This window comes from Rattus rattus, chromosome 8, assembly GCF_011064425.1.
Source record: "Rattus rattus isolate New Zealand chromosome 8, Rrattus_CSIRO_v1, whole genome shotgun sequence".
NCBI classification, from domain to species: domain Eukaryota; kingdom Metazoa; phylum Chordata; class Mammalia; order Rodentia; family Muridae; genus Rattus; species Rattus rattus.
This window is the reverse complement of record NC_046161.1, coordinates 69,236,519-69,253,767: the sequence shown is the minus strand read 5'-3', so window position 1 is coordinate 69,253,767 and position 17,249 is coordinate 69,236,519. Positions and strand designations below refer to the sequence as shown.

General features: G+C 44.0%; 1 protein-coding gene across 4 annotated transcripts in view; it reads right to left on the bottom strand.

Moving 5' to 3' along the window:
• Fam214a (family with sequence similarity 214 member A) overlaps positions 1 to 11,479 on the bottom strand; it is a 69,925-nt gene extending 58,446 nt beyond the window's left edge. Inside the window, exons 1-2 of one of the 4 annotated variants that reach the window (XM_032911607.1) lie at positions 11,112 to 11,479; positions 10,579 to 10,695 (exon numbers count right to left, since the gene is read on the bottom strand). In XM_032911607.1, the coding sequence (XP_032767498.1) occupies positions 10,579 to 10,594 (16 nt within the window). In that variant the 5' untranslated portion in view covers positions 10,595 to 10,695; positions 11,112 to 11,479. Of the gene's footprint in view, positions 1 to 10,578; positions 11,039 to 11,111 lie in introns of those variants that run through there. The other 3 variants (XM_032911608.1, XM_032911610.1, XM_032911609.1) reach the window with 3 other exon arrangements.
• Between the last annotated feature and the right edge of the window lie 5,770 nt (positions 11,480 to 17,249).

Below are 17,249 nucleotides of genomic sequence, written 5' to 3'. Positions count from 1 at the left end.
GAATAAATATCCCCACTTAGAAGACAAAACAAAACAAAACAACAGCAACAAAAACCCAAAAAACTGAACCAGAGAATCTTATTTTACATTACAAAGCTACCAAATTACAAAATGATACATAGAAATTCCCATTAACGTTCTGTGCCTTTCTCTCCCCACAGAGTATTTAAATGACATTGTCTGTTATTCAAAAACACCATGAAACAAGTCTGAATTCTGGACTTGGAGAATAAGAGGAGCCTGGTCCACATCCTGTGGAATTCTAGGTAAGGCTGTCAATTGTTAAAACACAGTTCTGGCAATAACTCATCATTCTGTATTTTCTATCAAGTTCCTAGTGCCCTCCACTCTGCCAATCTCTCTGCATTCTCTCTAAACTAGTGTTGCTCTGAACTGATCGTAGCCACCCAGAAACAGCTGGATGAGCCCAAGTTAACTACTTCCTCTTTCCTGTGGCATCTGCCCCAGTTCATGCTGGTTTTGACTTCTAGTTTGCATGGTGCACTCAACACCAATGTGACACCAGGTCTGTTGGCCTCTTGTTCCTGTTAAAAGTCGTTTTTATAATAGAGTCCTGATATACTCAATTCGTTAGATCAGCTGAGGAAAAGGAAAAAAACCAAGAGCTAACCTTAAATCCTTTCCTGTACCATACATGAGCTGGGTCTTCAAACTCACGAGCCAAGTGGGCTAACCCACACCCCTGACTGTGTAAGGCATACAGTTCCTGCCATTGCCACATTCTCAGCTCACTTTCCAAAAGTCTTCAGGTTGACAGTGTTAGAGCAAGAACCATTACTCAGATAAGGTCATTTTGTTCTGGCAAATACTGACTTTAGAATATGTGAATACACATATACGTGTGTGTGTGTGTGTGTGTGTGTGTGTGTGTGTGTGTGTGTGTGTGCGCGCGCGCGCGCGCGCATATATACGATGTAATATTACATATATATACATGCATATATAATATACATACGTATGTACATATATATGTATATATGTATGTGTGTGTATACACACACACACACCATGTGAGTGCCTGGGAGTTACCGACAGTTGAGTCACCACCATGTGGGTGCTGAGAATTGAACCCAGGTCATCTGCAAGAGTAGCAACTGCTCTTGACCACTGAGCCATCTCTCCATCCCTTGACACTAGAATTTCAATCCAGGTTTGATCATAAAAATTTCAGGTCCTTAACTCCTGTTATATCATATTACACAGCTAAGAGGGGATCCAACTGACCTGACTAAATGGGGCCACAGTTTAATACTCCTGGAGAACCAAGCTGGGCCTGTAGTGCAGGCCCATTACCCCTAGCTACTTCAGAGGCTGAAGCAAAGGTCAAGGCCTCTCTGTAAAGGCTGTGAAGATAACTCAAGGCCAGCCTGGGGGTGGGGGTGGGGTGGGAGCTAAATAAGACATTGTCTCAAACTTTATAAAAATAAAGAAAAAATATAACTAAATATGCATTTATCAACCCAAATGACTCTATACTTGGTAAAACTTGAGTCAGGGAATGGGGAGTAGTTCACTTTCTAAAATGTGTGAATTGCTCTTAGGAGAGTGGCCCCAACTGTGAAGCACCTGACTGCTGGGGAACCCTGGGCTGTCAGCTTCTGCTTTGGAACAATCCTACCCTCAGGGTAAACCAGGAGTGTTTATAGCATTCCACAGTGTTACAGAGCCCTTTGTCACACCCTTTCACCTGAGTTCAGAACCAGGACTGAGCCAAGCACATTTTCTTGATTAGAAAACAGGTTTGGGACTTGACCCAAGTCACAAAAACCAGTAAGTGACAGGCCACCCCCAAATCTCAACTCTAAATCCTCTAAGTCTTTTTCTTACTCTTCTATCCTGCTCCCGGCTTCTTGTGCTTACAAATGGAAAGTTCACCAGTTTAGGCCCTCCCTTCTCAAACAGCAACAGAAACAAACTGAGAGTGGGGTTGGTGATCAGAGGTTCCTCCAAATATCTATCTGTGGTGACTTGTTAATTCTATAACCTGGAGATCGCTGACACCGAGCAGCTTTTGCCTTTGTCCTATTGTATGGTGTCTTATTTCAGTCCAACTAGACTTTACAACACACACACGTATGCACAGAAACACATATGCACATGCACACTCACAGGCACACATTTTCTTCAACAGGAAAATGCTAGGCTGGGGATACAGTCCAGTGGGCGGATTGCTTGCCTCTAACTCACATGCGAGAAGCTCTGTCTGATCTCTAGCACTGCATAAAACTGCACAACAGCACATCCCGTATTCCCAGTCCTTGGGAGGAACATAAGACACTGTCCCCCAATCTTTGAATGTGCACATGTTTTAAATGGATTTGAAAAAAATCAGGTACAAAGTTGTAAGAATAGCCTAGAAGTAAGGATTTTACTTAATGCTAATGACAACTACCTTTTCTTGCTCCCATTTCTTTCACATTGATGTGTACTGGCCATTTATTCATTCGACAGATGTCTATTAAGTACAGGATATGCACCCACAACACACCTGCCATTTACAAAACTGATCAACCAAGGGACACAGCTGAGGTCTCGTGTAGCAACACACAGCGAACAAAGAAAAAAAGATAATGACAAAGTTTAGTAAACGCTATCAAAGGAGCACAGAGTGCTGGCCCAGAAGAGCAAGAGACAGCAAGGTTAACAGATATATCAACAGTAACAGCTAATGTGAGTTGAGAACATTAGGGTAGTCAGGGAAGAAACCTCTCTGAAAGGAAAAAAAAAAAGATCCCAGTCTAGAAAGAGAAAAACAAGGAGCATCACGGGGTTCTGGAGAGATGGGCTTTTTGGATAAAAGGAAGAGTCTATCTAAGACCCTGGGTGATAATGGAAATCCAACAAGATGGCCACTGGCACTGGGTGTAAAGAACAGGAAGACATGGCCTAGGCGTGCTGTGCTGTACCTGAGGAGCACCTTCTCCATGGAAGGGAAACACAAGGAAGTTCCCCCTGGAGTTTAGGCATCTTATGCAGCTGTGGGCCTACAGTTTGGGTTAAGAACTGGAGTCTTTACCCAGACAGCCCAACAGGAGCCTCAGATATAATCACCCAACTACCCTGATTTTGTCATTTCCTTTTGTTCCTTTGGATATAATAATGTCTTATTCTGAAGTCCAGACTGGCTTGGAACTAATTCTGTAGCTTAGGCTAGCCTTGAACTTGTGACGACCTCCTGCTTCAGCTTCCTGAGTGCAAAGAGATGTGTGAATTTGCATTCTAGGCTCAATTCTGACATGTCCACCTAGCCCATCAGAGAGGACAGAATTACCTGCAGAGGAAGGCAGTGCCTTTCCAGGTCCAGTGACTTCCCTTTCAGCACACATGCATGTAACACGGGAGTAAGTAAGCTTAGTTCACACATGCATGTAACACAGGAGTAAGTCACGCTTACTTCACACATGCATGCAACACAGGAGTAAGTCACGCTTAGTTCACACATGCATGTAACACGGGAGTAAGTCACGTTTAGTTCACACATGCATGTAACACGGGAGTAAGTAAGCTTAGTTCACACATGCATGTAACACAGGAGTAAGTCACGCTTAGTTCACACATGCATGTAACACAGGAGTAAGTCACGCTTAGTTCACACATGCATGTAACACGGGAGTAAGTAAGCTTAGTTTAGGTTCTCATTTCAAAAAGGTCTCCACTTCAAAAGGGAGGAAGGAAGACATTGTCATAATCAGATCCAAAGATGAGGGACCAAAGAGTAAACAAAGTCAGATATGGTGTGAACCTGTGCAGCTGGCACTCTAGAAGCTGAGGCAGGAGAATTGCTCCAAGCTTGAGGCCAGCCTGGAATACAAAGTTAAGACTTTGTCTCAAGAAACAAACAAGCAGGGCTGGAGAGATGGCTCAGCGGTTAAGAGCACTGTCTGCTCTTCCAGAGGTCCTGAGTTCAAGTCCCAGCAGACACATGGTGGCTCACAACCATCTGTGATCAGGTCTGGTGCCCTCTTCTGGCCTGCAGGTGCATACATGAAGGCAGAAAGCTGTATGATGCATACATAATAAATAAATAAATGTTTAAAAAAAAAAGAAACAAACAAACATGCAAACACACACATACACACACCAAAAAACAAGGAAATGAATAAATATAAATGTTATTTGCTTAAGCAACTAAATTTCTTCTGTACTTGTTTACATAATATGCTCAAACCACGGGGATATCAGTGTTTTAAGTGACAAATTTTAAATCATTTGTTGCATATATACATTAGTTTCTCACGTCTACCTGCAGATTTTTTTCCCCCTCATTGGACAGAGAAATGACAGTGTTCAGTCCACTAAATCACTTCCTTTTCACTGGATGACAAGCAGAATCATAGGGTACCGCTCGGTCCACCCCTTTACTACCCCGGCCTCAGAAGTCACATCAAGCTAGCAATTATTTGACAGTGCCTGATGTGTCGAGGCTCATCAGCATAAGTGTGTGACAGCCTGACAGGGTGGCCGGCTCTTAACTCGGATCACCTCGACTGAGACGCAGGAGCTGAATCAGCGCCTTTGTTTCGCCCTCCAGGCTTTCTCTAAATGATTGGCTTCTTCCTTTGAAAATGTCCAAAAGCAACACCAGCAGCAGCTCACATTTGCATGCTCAGTAAGCGGCAGCTGCTGTTCTGAGCACATTATGTATGTTAACTTATTTCATTTTCTGGGTAACTCTAAGCCAAGGTACTATTTATTAAAAAGCCCATTGTGAAGACCCTGGAGGCAGGACACAGCATCCAGAGCCACAAAGCTCAGGAATAACAAATGGAAACGCTGGTTTCCCCAGCGGCTTTTACACTTGTTTGTTTGTTTGTTTGCGGTGTGTATGAGAGCGGCCTGTGTCTGTTCCCTCTGGGTTTTAGGGATGAAATTCAGGTTGTCAGCCATGACAGCCAGACTCCTTCAACCCTATTTTCCCCAATAATTAAATTATAATATCTTATAATACTGCCATGTAAATTAGTTACCAGCAAGGCTGGGAGCACATACTAGAATGCCACATTTGAAAGTAGGGGTCACCTTTTTAACTATCTAAGATACCCTGTGTAAGAAACTAAAACCCTCTGTGACTCGCTTTCACTCATCTATACAACAAAGGTGCTACAATAGCTATGTGCCTGAGTATCTGTGCAGACCAAGTGATGTCTGGAAAGGACACAGAACAGGATCTCTGCACGGCCGAGTATCAGCTGTCATTAATACCTCTATTACCTCCCGCTGGGGGGAAGCCAAAGACTGCTGTGGTTAACACAGCCAACATCTCTTTTCTTCCAGCAGCTGTCATTTCTGTTGTTTGATTTACACAGGCTGGCAGTCAACCATTCACACCACAAAAGGAACGCACCCTGATCCACCCCCCCCCACTCTCCTGTCCTAATCACAAATTCCTTCTATCTCAGGTACCTGTAGACCATCATTTGAAGAAAAAGGGGTTGTTTATGTGTATATAAGAAGGTCCAAAGTCATGGCAATCCAGAGGTTAATGACAAAATTTCTAAGATGATAAAAGGGAGAGCCAGCACATTCCTCCCATTTTGACTTAAAAAAATAACGAATTGTTTTATAGACCAAGTTTTACGCTAATGGTTCTCACTCGAGGATCAGACGTGATCTAAAAAAATATCTAAGTATGAATTGAAACGCAGTATACTTAAATAATTGATTTATTGATAATTGAAGTTTGTTTTAACAAGTTTCTGTAACCCAAAACAGTACTTAAAATAGACAAAATTAAGATACTTTATGTTTGTAGCATGTGAGAATATGACTTAATTGCTTCTATACAAATGTCACATTTGAAAGACTTCCCAAGAGACACCAGATATCCCAAATTTGTATAACATGGGTCAGTCCCAAGTTGCACATCCTTGAGTCTAAGGCAGAAGAGCTCACCCTCTGCAGCCACCTGGCTGGCCTCAGCAGGTATGCCATTTAAAAAACTATAATCCAGGAAAACTTATTCTAGCCACACCACTCCTCAGACAAACATTAAGGTAGTTCTAAGAGCAGGAGATGGCATAAAGAAATAAACTACACACTTAGGTAGTGTGTACTCCTTCTTAGGATGGATGTTTCCCCCGGATAGCTATATATTAAGAGGTTACTGAATGTTCCCGAACTTTCCCAGGTCGGGTGTTATGAATGGAAAAGAAAGACCAGTACTAGGCCACTGCACACTTACTCCTTCCCTCTGTGGTAGAGTTTGCAACTGATCAACATTTCGGCAGCCATGTGCGCACAATGATAAAGTCAGGTACTTAGTCCTAGTCCTACCGTGTGCCAACCACTACGTAGTTGAGGTGGGAGACGGCAGAAGTGCTGTGATGAAGGTCATACAGTGAGCTAGAAAAGACACAGTCCCGACTCGAGTGCACACTAGCAACTAACATCAAGGACTCATGTTGCCACCATTACCCAAGCTATGTTATGAACTGTCCGAAAACTTAAAAGGTAAAATACTATTGACTCTGTGGAATGTACCCATTTGCTACACAGTAACATGTTAATTGAGTATAAACAAAATCTACAACTTTCACTTAATTAACAGGCAAGAGTTACTATGCATACCCACCGCATAAAGCAGTGGATCTCCACCTTCCTAATGCTGCAACCCTTTAAGCAGAAAATTACTTCATTGCTACTTCCCACAGCCCACAGGTTACGAGCTGCTGATAGAAGGAAGGTCTTTAGCACACCTTGAGATACGGAGTTGACATATTTCTAGAGGAATCTTGTCTCTTGCTCCCAAATCCACTTATGCCACTCTGATCATTATAATAAACCAAGAAACCATGAATTCAAAATATCATTACTGTGAAAAGCAAATTGACTACTTTGGAGATTATATATATAAATAGATATGCAACTCTGAAATCAGACCTGCTTCACCCTCCAAGAGGCTCACATGATAGGGTACATAGCTCAAGGACACTGAGTACAGGTCCTGGATTTACTCCCTAGCACCAAAAAGAAAACCTGAAGGGCTGAGGGCGTGGCTGAGTGGGTAAGAAGAGCACTGGCTGCTCTTGCAGAGGACCAGGCTCAGTTCTCAGCGCTCACATGGTGGCTCTCAACTGTGATTAACTCCAGTTCCAGGGAATCTAGTGTCTTCTTCTGGTCTCTGTAGATACCAGGCACGCATATGATGCACAGACATACAGGTGAGCAAAACACCCATACACATACATGTTTTTAAAAAGATAAAAACAAAGCAGGAAATGAAGAAGGAAAAAACCAGAGGATATGAAATGAAAGGGTAAATGAAAAGCATCGTAATTTTTGTGTGATTCCCACTTAACAGTTTTTATTAGCCAACCAATTATCACACCCAATCACATAGATTAACAGGCTCCAAGTGCACTAACTTACAAACATTATAGCAAGTTCCAGGGCAGTGTGGGCTATATACACAGTGTGACCTTGTATCAAAAGACAAGAGTAGACACGGCTGTACCCTACTAAGCAAACAGTTTCAAGTTTCTACATTAAAACACACATTTTACTAGTTCTTGGATGAGCATCTGAGAGTCTTCCATTCACTCTCATTTTACAGAGAACCCGGTATCAGGTAGGATTATCTAGTTCTCCAGGGCACAGACTAAAAGCAGAAAAACTAAAGGAGCAAGGATAAGTACATCATTGACGAATACAGCAATTATAGGGGGCCATAACAGCAGATATAAACAGAGAAGAAAGAGTGGATTGGTTAAAGTTAGAGACAACAAGAAAATTTCATGAACTTACCTAGCTTCTCTAGATCCTGACATGGTACAGGGATGCAGTCTTCAGAAGCCCCCCTTTGTCATCAACTGAGGTTTGACTACATGGATGGTACGCACTCTTTTTCCCTGAAAAAGCATGTGCGCTCCTGTGCGCCTGTGTGAGCGCATGTGTGTCTGTGTGTGTACATGTGCTTGTGCGTATGATGGCCAGAAGAGGGCCTCAGATCCCCTGGAGGTGGCGTGACAGGTGGTTGTGAGCCATCCTGTGTGATGCTGGAACCTGACCTCAGTTCCTTTGGAAGAGCAGCCGGTAAGTGCTCTGGACTATGGAGTCATCTCTCTAGTCAGTCAGTCAGTCTGTCTGTCTGTCTGTCTGTCTCTCTCTCTCTCTCTCTCTCTCTAAATGGAATAAAAGGCAGCACTTGGCCAATGGAGGCAAGAGAATCAGAAGTTCAATGCCAGTCTCAGCTACAAAGTAAGCTGTAGACTAGCCTGGGCTAAATAAGACCATACAAGAGCATGTTGCACAGAGTGATGAAAAAAATCCGAAAAACTTACTTTAGTGTCTCTGTAGTAGTTTATTAAGTAAGAATTTGTAATAACTCTGAATCTTGTTCCAAAACAAAAAGTATCCATGAGCCGGATGGACAACAGTCCATGGCTTTATAAAATAGGAGCTCAACACTGGACTTGGGATTGCTTCACTTTTATCTAAGAGTGATAAAGGAGGCCTTGTCTTCCAGGAGAAAGAAACTCACTTGCACTCCCCAGGAATCTTGAACTGGGTTTGTTTTCCTTATTAACTTAGTATCAGTATATTACTGAACCTTTTATTGCTTAGTTACAGCTCTACCTGAGGTAAAACAACTTTCCTCAACTTTCTGCTGCGAATGCTAGCTTTTCAACTGTTGTGGCTTTAAAGCAACTTTTTAACAACAATCCAAGGCAAACAGTGACTTTGATTCATTTGCTTGTTTATTCTGAGATGCAGCTTCTGACCTCAGAGCGAGTTTTTCCAGTCACTGATGTAATCTAAAAATCTAAACTTAGCATGGTCCACAGGCAGTCAGCCCTCAGTAGCGATGCACTCAATGGCACTCCTACAGGCTTTAGCCACAAACCTATTTTACTTAATGGTAAAGCATTCGAAACTAATTTAAAGCATGAAGTTAAATATAGCTGTCTCCCACTCCTTCCTAGGATATTTTAATAGTCATTATGACCAAATGATATATCTTATCTAGACAATATTTCTAATCACTTTGAAATATATATATGCATATGTATATATGATTTTCTTTTGCATCGGTTCTTGTTAATCCACCTCAGCAGATAAATCACTATTTCCTATCCTGAAACCTTAGATTTGGATGAATGCTGTAGTCTAGTCCTTACTTCAAACACGATACCTACTGTATAATCCCCTGGACTCAAACTCCTATCAAAGAAGTCCTCACTCCTAACCGCTACCATAACAAAGACCTCTCTGTCCTTATTCCTAATCGGACGGCTGACGAGCACCTTCTTTTCAAGTCTTTGAAAAGCAAAATGAGGCCGGTGTGGTGCTGTATTCCCGTAATCTCGGCATCCAAGAGATTGAGGCAGGGAGGGATCCTAGCTGTAGGCTAGCCTCCGGTAGTAGTGATACCCCTTTTCAAGATATTTCTTATTATTTTAAAAAGATTCCCTTATTGGGTCTATGTGTACATTGTGTGTAAATGTGAACGGGTTGAGGTCGGAGGTCAGAGGTCAACTTTCAGCAGCCTCCTTACCTTGTAGGCTCTAGAGTTTGAACTCAGATCATCAGGCTTGGTGGCACCTTTACCCACTGAGCCATCTCCTGGGCTTGTGACAACCTTTGTTCATTTTTCATTCAAATTATATGCCAGGGTTGGGAGGGGAGTAAGACATATACATATATATATATATATGTATTTTTCTCTAAATCTTGAAAATATAGATTTAGAACTGGGCTTGATAGCCCATGCCTTTAATCACTGCACTTGGGATTCTCTACAGAGGCAGGCAGATCTCTGTGTTCAAGGTCAGCCTTGTCTATAGATTGGATTTCAGGACAGCCAAGGCTACAAAGAGAAACTCTGTCTGGAACACAGGTTTAGAAAAGAAAGCTGTACAAAATACAGATTTAGAATGGACAATTGGGCCCTAATTGTCCATAGGAGACTGAAGCTGGGAACTCTGAAAACAGTTGGAATTGGAATTCACTTAAGAGTGAAAAACTAGGGAGGAGTCGCAGTGGTACACGCCTGTAAAGCCAACATTTGCAGGTAAAGGTAAAAGGATCCTTAGGGATTTCTGGGCCAACCTGGGTTACATGGTAAGAGACCTGTGCCAGCCTAGACAACTTGACAAAACCCTGTCTATAAAACAAACAGCAACAAAACACACCAAAAAAAAAAAAAAAAAAAGAAAAAAAAAGAAAAGAAAAAAAAAAAACAGCTAATGGCTACAAATAATACTCTTTATGAAGTTCAAACTCAAGTTTCAAAAGTTGACAAACTTTTCTGAAGTTGGATTGACTTTACCTAAAATATGAATTACTGCAACTAAAAAGGATGCTAAGCCCGCGACCACTAGTAAATACTACCCTTGACACCTTCATTCTGCCAGACACTCTCTAAGAACAGGTCCTTCCTTCTGACTTAACCACCTACTCCATAAGTCCATCTTTTCCTCAGCGTCTGGTGTCTTCCCAGAGACGGTTCGTCACGTCTGAAACAGGAATGGTAGATCCTGCCGAAAATTAGGTTAACGCCTCTAAATGGAGAAAGAGAAACAAAACACAACTCAAGCCCTACTTAAATAAATCATTTACCTCGGTCTGGCTTCATTTTGGCATCCAATTTCCACCCAAAGTGCTGTAAAACACAGGTGTGGATTCTTCCAACCGGCACACGGCTGACTCAATGGCTTCTGCTTCGTTTTCCAAACGCTAAGAGATCAAAATAAACAGAAAAATATGAAGAGAAAGAAATAATCGGGTCTTAATCCCCCGGATCTTGCAAGAAAACGACTAAGTTAGGCCTCTTCCTGGTGCAGACTGCGGTGACAGAACCCTGGGCAGGTCTGAAGGAAAGGGGAAAAAAGTCTGAGCACCGCCTCCCCAGGCGTCCTCGGGCCTAGCACCCCTGTTCCCCGCCCCTGCGCTCTCCAGGCCAAGGTGTCCTCCTCTGACACAGCGTCTCGGAAGCACCAGCAGGATCTATTTATGCCCTGGAGGTACAGGCACTGAGGAGGAAGAGTCCGGCCACAGGAGCTAAGGCAGCCCTCGGTCCTGTAGCCTCCGGGCACTGAGGCACCTCCGCAGGGGCTCGGGCGCAGCAGCCCCCTCAGCCCCCCGGGCCTCACCTGCGGGGATCCCCTCTGGCTAACCTCGCCGAGGCTTCAGTAGCCGGGTTCCAGCCGGAGCCGGTCAGCAGCAGAGTCTGGGCATGTCCTCAGCCGCGCCGACCCACGCGTGGCTCTGCCCACCCGGGAACGGCTCCCATAGCCCGCCCGCTCGCCGCCCTCCGGGACCCCTCGCTCCTCCTCCCGGCACTGCTCTCCGCGGCCGCCCGGCCGCTCACATCACACTCTGTGCTCCGGGCCACGCCTCCCCGAGCGCAGCGCACAGCGACCCCGCGGCTGCCGAGACGCCGAGACGCCGCGCCCCGCGCATCCACCGGCCCCGCTGCCTGCCAGCCTCGCTCGCTTGCTCTCTACTCTTTCTCTCACTGTTTGCCCTGTCAAAACACTACCCTGGTCACGTGTCTCAACAACAGCCAACCCACTCTCGTCACTTCCTCCGCCGAGGCTGCGCGCGCCGGTTGTTATGGCAACGCCGCCGCGCGCCCCGGAGTTGGAGTTTGGGGACCCGTCTTGCGGGACAAGGGTCTCAGAGGACCCGGGGACCCGCAGGAGCCTCCTGCACCGCGCGCCTAAGCAGCCGTGGAACTGCGCTCCAAGTGCACTGGGGTCACCTGGGAGATGTCACCCCAGGGCTTACCCCAGACGGGAAGATAATTATAGTTTCTACTCCTCCACAGGGATGCTGGCCTGGCGCAAAAGGGCTGGAAATCCAGCAGCCCTAAATGTGTGCAATTTCCCAATGGGATCCTGTTTGATGTGGCCTGGACAGGAAGGTGGGGGGAGTCAAACCTACCAGGGAAGGGTACTTGAGGACCAAGGAAGGCCCCTTCCCACTGCACCCTAGACTTTTCCGCATCTGTAGGACTTAAGAACCCAAGCTTCAGAAGCACTGGATGAGCTAAAAATAGCTCGTAACTTCTAGAGCACTGACTCACCGCCAAGCGGACACTTCTGACACCATGTTATTGTTGGGGAGCTGTAATTTTCTTGTTGTGCTATAACAATGTGACACGATGACACGGCGTGTTCTGATGTTGTGTCATCACTTAAACACAAACAGATGTCAAGAGTTGCTGTAGCTAAAAAAAGCAACAAGGGCTGAAGCTATTAGCCACTCAGTTTATAGGCAAACCCAAATGAAAAAGTACAAAATTGCAAGACTCTAGTTTCATTGGGGAGAAAAAACACACTTTTTTTTTTAAAGCTTTTTTTCCCCCTGCATATGAGAATCACAACAGGAAGAACTAAGAAGGTCTGTGGTCGACTCCTCTCTCTTTATAGTTTTCCGTTCCTAAATTTTTAGAGGTATGATTTTTTTTTTTTTTTACCCACGGTTTTTGTAAAACACAAGACTGGCGATTTTATTTATTATTGTTGTTGATGATGATGTAAAATTCTTATTTTTCGTGTATGAGAGAGGGCTTGGGATGCTACTCAGTGATAGGGTGCTTGCCTGGCATGCGCAAAAACCCTAAGAATAAAATAACTTCTGTGTATGGGTATTTATTTGTGTGTTTGTCTATGCGCTACATGGGTGCAGTACATCTAAAGGCCAGAAGTGGGCGTCGGATCTAGAGTTACAGATGGTTGTAAGCTGGGAACTGATTACAGGTCCTCTACAAGTGCTTTTACCTGCTGGGCTATCTCTGCAGCTCTGTTGTGAAAAGGTGACACTTTCTAGATGACTCGACTGTACAATAGAATAAAGTGTACAACCAAAGTTATTAACTTCAGCTCCAAAGCTGGTTTGAGCAGACAAATACTATAGTCACTAGGTATGCTGGCAGTGGGAAGTGGGCCTTTGGACAATGGAAAGAGTTTGTTGATATAGTGATGGCTACAAACGATAACTCCTGGTAGACTTCCCATGGGTACTGTTTAATAATGTCTTGTGTGGTTAAAGAAGGAGGCAAAACTTTGATTTGTTTGGAGATCACTTCTTGGTTAACCTTGGCAATGGGAGACATACAGAACAGTCATAGATAACCCAAGATACTTAAGTTAGCACAACAGCTGGCTTAAGTCAGATAACAGCTATTATAGAATATGTAGGATGATGTAGAATATAGGTGAAGAGACAGCAAGAGGTGTGGTTCAGCACCCCTCTCCCCAGCTTAGTTTGTAAGTAGTATAAAGAACAGAAAAATGGGCTGACAAAATGACTTAGGTGGTAAAAGGCGCTTGCCACCAAGCCTGGTGATCTGAGTTCAATCACCCCAGCTCTAGGACCTCGATGGTGGAAGAAAAGACTGACTCCCACAAGTTGTTCTCTAGCTTACACACACACACACACACACACACACACACACACACACACACACACACACACACACAGTATAATTATAGGCAGAAATAATAGAAAAATATTCAGAGAACACATGTAATCCTAGCGTTCAGGGGTTAAGACAGGAGGATTGCTGTAAATTTGTTACTCGCCCTAACTTGCTTGCCTGTAATACACAATGAATTCCAGGTCAATCAAGGCCACAGAGTGAAATTCTAGTTTTTGTTTTGGTTTGGCTTTGTGCTTTGTTTTTCAAGAGAGAATCGCACTGTGTAGCTCTGGCTGTCCAGGAACCTCCTCTGTAGATCAGGCCAGGCTGACCTCTGACTCACAGGGATCTGCCTGCTTCTGCCTCCAGAGGGCTGGGATTACAGGTGTGTGTGCCACCACGCCCAGCTCAGGTTCTGTCTTAAAAACCAAGCCAAAACATTTTTTTTGAAAGGGCTGTAGACGAACGAGCTCTGTGGTAGAATGCTTACCTCAGTGAGATCCCATCACTGCAAGAAAGAGATCTGAAGACAAAGAAGACATTGGTCACTAAATGTCTTCTTTAGTGACAAAGAGATTGGTCACTAAAACAGGAGTGTCTTTAATTCTGCAAAAGCTCTTGGATTGTAAAGTTGAATGTGTTAAGAAACTCTTCAGATAACAAAAGTAATTCTGGGGCTGGAGAGATAGCTCAGTGGTTAAGAGCACTGGCTGGTCTTCTAGAGGACAGGAGTTAATTCCCAGCAATTACCTGGTAGCTTATGACCATCTATAAAGGGATCTGATACTTTCTCCTGGCATGCAGGTGTTCATGTCAATGTGTGTGTGTGTGTGTGTGTGTGTGTGTGTGTGTGTGTGTGTGTGTGTGTATTTTCTAAGTAAGTCTATGGACTGTAGGCATGGTTAAGAGCACTGTGCAGGTTCAATTCCCAGCACCCACATGGAAGCTGTCTGTGATTCTAGTTCCAGGGCCTTCTCAGGCACCAGGCACACATGTGAGATTATATATATATATGCATTAAATAAAAATAATTTTTGAAAAGTAATTCTATTTATAGCTAAAGGGCAGCCATGAAAGAATATTTAAGAACTGTCAAATGCAAATACATTATCTTGTTTGTTTGCTTAGAGGCTGAGTCTGGCTATGTAACCCAGGCTGATGTAGAGCCCAAGATTCCTTTTCTCAAAGTCTCCGTCCTGTTATTACAGGTTGTGTGCCACTGTGCCAGATATATACTCTCTTAAATAGGACGCTTGGTAGCATTTCCATCATAAACTATATGGAAATAACGTGAAATGTTAATTAGAATGTGTGGCTAAATCTAGTTTACCAGAGTAACTAACAGCAGACAGGCCAAACTCTGTGGGTTCTTCTCTAAAATGTAAGCTGTTTTTTTTTTTCTGAATGGTTTCTGGCCATTCATTAAATTCACCAAGTCTATTTCCTCCTAGAAGTAAAGAATTACAGAGTCACAGCTAAGATACCAGCTTCTGTAAACAATGCTACGCCTCCCTTCCACTGGTTGGCTGCTCTGTCCTTTAGTGTCACTGTCCACTCTCTGTGACCACAGGTATAAGGAAGTAAGAAATGGTTCTAGTTCCTGCCTGCAGAAGTGACTGTAGTCCCTGGACACACGAAAGCTTCTAAATTTAACACCATGGCAACTTTTAACGATTCCGCAGGTTTCCTGAACCATGGGAGGCCTCTGCCACGGCGTGTATGAGCATGTCTGTGAGGTTAGAGGTCAAGCGCGGCTGTCATTCCATGGTTGCCACCCACAAGTTTGTGTTGCATTTGTTGTCTTGCCCCTGGATTATGTAATTTAATTTGCTTTTTAGTTTCTTCCATTTTCCTGCAAATTTCATTTTTCTTTCATGGTTGAATAAAGTCCCAGCGAGGTGTATGCTCACCTTGCTCATTTTCCTCATCGATGCATCGGTTTATCTAGGCGGAGCTGGTGTCTTGCCGTTCTGAAAACAGCAGCACTAACCTCGGGTATAAAGAGATTCTGTGGCAGAGCAGACTTCTTTGGTGTGCCGATCATATTCTTTTAAAGGTTTGTTTTATTTTTAATTTTGTGTCTCTCTGGGGCCCATGTGAGTGCAGGTGCCCAAGAGGCCAGAAGAGGGTTTCAGATCCCCTAGAGCTTGAGTTAGGCAGTAGTGACCTGCCTGATGTGGGTGCTAAGAACTTAACTTGGGGCTTGTGCCAAGAGTAGTACATATACTCAACCAACTCAACCGCTAAGCCATCCCTCTAGTCCCCTACTACTACCTACTTTTAATAAGTAAAATAGGAATTACACATATACATATATACATATATATGTGTGTGTGCGTATATATATATATATATATATATGTATGTATATATATATGAAGTTGTGAAGGGGCATGGGGGGAGTTGGAGGGGAAAGGGGTAGATATGATTATGTCACTTATGCACTTTATAAAATATAATGAATAAAAAATGAGTGAAAGAGAAGAGAGATATCAAGTTGGCTGGTGAGGGATGGGGAGAAGGAAAAGGGAGAATAGGGGGATTTTGCTTTAGACACACTGTGTTTGACAACCATAAGCATCTAAACAGACACTCAGAAACAGAAAAACATTCTGCCCTGGGACCTGCGGACAGGGTCTCACTGTAAGCACATGGGGGCAACGCCACGGTAGAGGAAGAGATGGCCAGGCCTATGGGGATCTAGAAAAGAGGGGGCCCAGTGACCTCAGCAGCTGCAGAGGCTTCAAGGTACAGATTGAGAAACATCACAAGGCTGTCACAGCACGAGTAAAGGAAGAAACCATTTTGTCATTGCTTTTACAAAGGCAGAGACGGGAAGCAGTCGGCGAACGATCCATGCTTGGAAAATTTACTTTATTGCTGTGGAATTGACAGTTACTTCACATCAGGTCCGTGTGGCACAAGTCCGCAAAGAGCTGACAAGTTTATCCCAAGCATTATTTTAGGAACTTGCCATCATTTGTACTAAATCCCGTTATGTGGCAAAATGTTCCAGTAATGGTCTAATGTGCTGGGGCTGGAGAGCTGGTGCAGCAGAAAGGCAAGCTTGCTGCCCACTGTTGGAGAGGACTGGAGTTTGGTTCCCAGCACTCACATCAAGCACCTCAGAGCAGCCTGTTATTCCACCTCCAGGAGATCAGCTTCTGGCCTGCCTAGACATCTACAAACACACACACACACACACACACACACACACACACACACACACACAGACTCACGCAGGCACTCACACACGTGCACACATGCATGTGTACTTGCTCTAACAAACACTCAAACACACACACATGCACACACACTCATACACAGATGCACACACACAAACAAAAATAAAACAAAGCTTTGGGGAAATCTAACGTTCGGAAATTTTGCAGGAAATATTTTTCTAAGAGTGATGTGCTTCAGAGACGGTTTCTGGTGTATTGGAACGCCACGTATTGAAAACTACAGGATTCCTGCTGCTCCCACTCAGAAATGTCTGTGGATGAATTCTTTCTGCATTGTGCCATATGTGTTTTCCTCCCAGTAAATTCTGACTCATGTCTAGCTTTTTGTCAGACTGCATCAGGATGATTCCAGGAAACATGGCTGGGCATCCGTGTACTATTCATCAAGTGAACGCCTCAGACTGGAGACATTTTGTGAAGATGTGGGTGTGTAATGAAGTCGGCTTGGCTGTTTGGGTTATTGACGTGAGCACAAGGTGGCCCCTGGTTATGGCCTTTAATAGTATGTAGCACTCATCCATGCAAGATGCCTCAGTATACTGCCTTGCTTGAGGCTCCCTTCGTGCCAGAACTCTGATGCCCCTGGACCCTGGGATTGATCCAGGGATCAATATCTGACC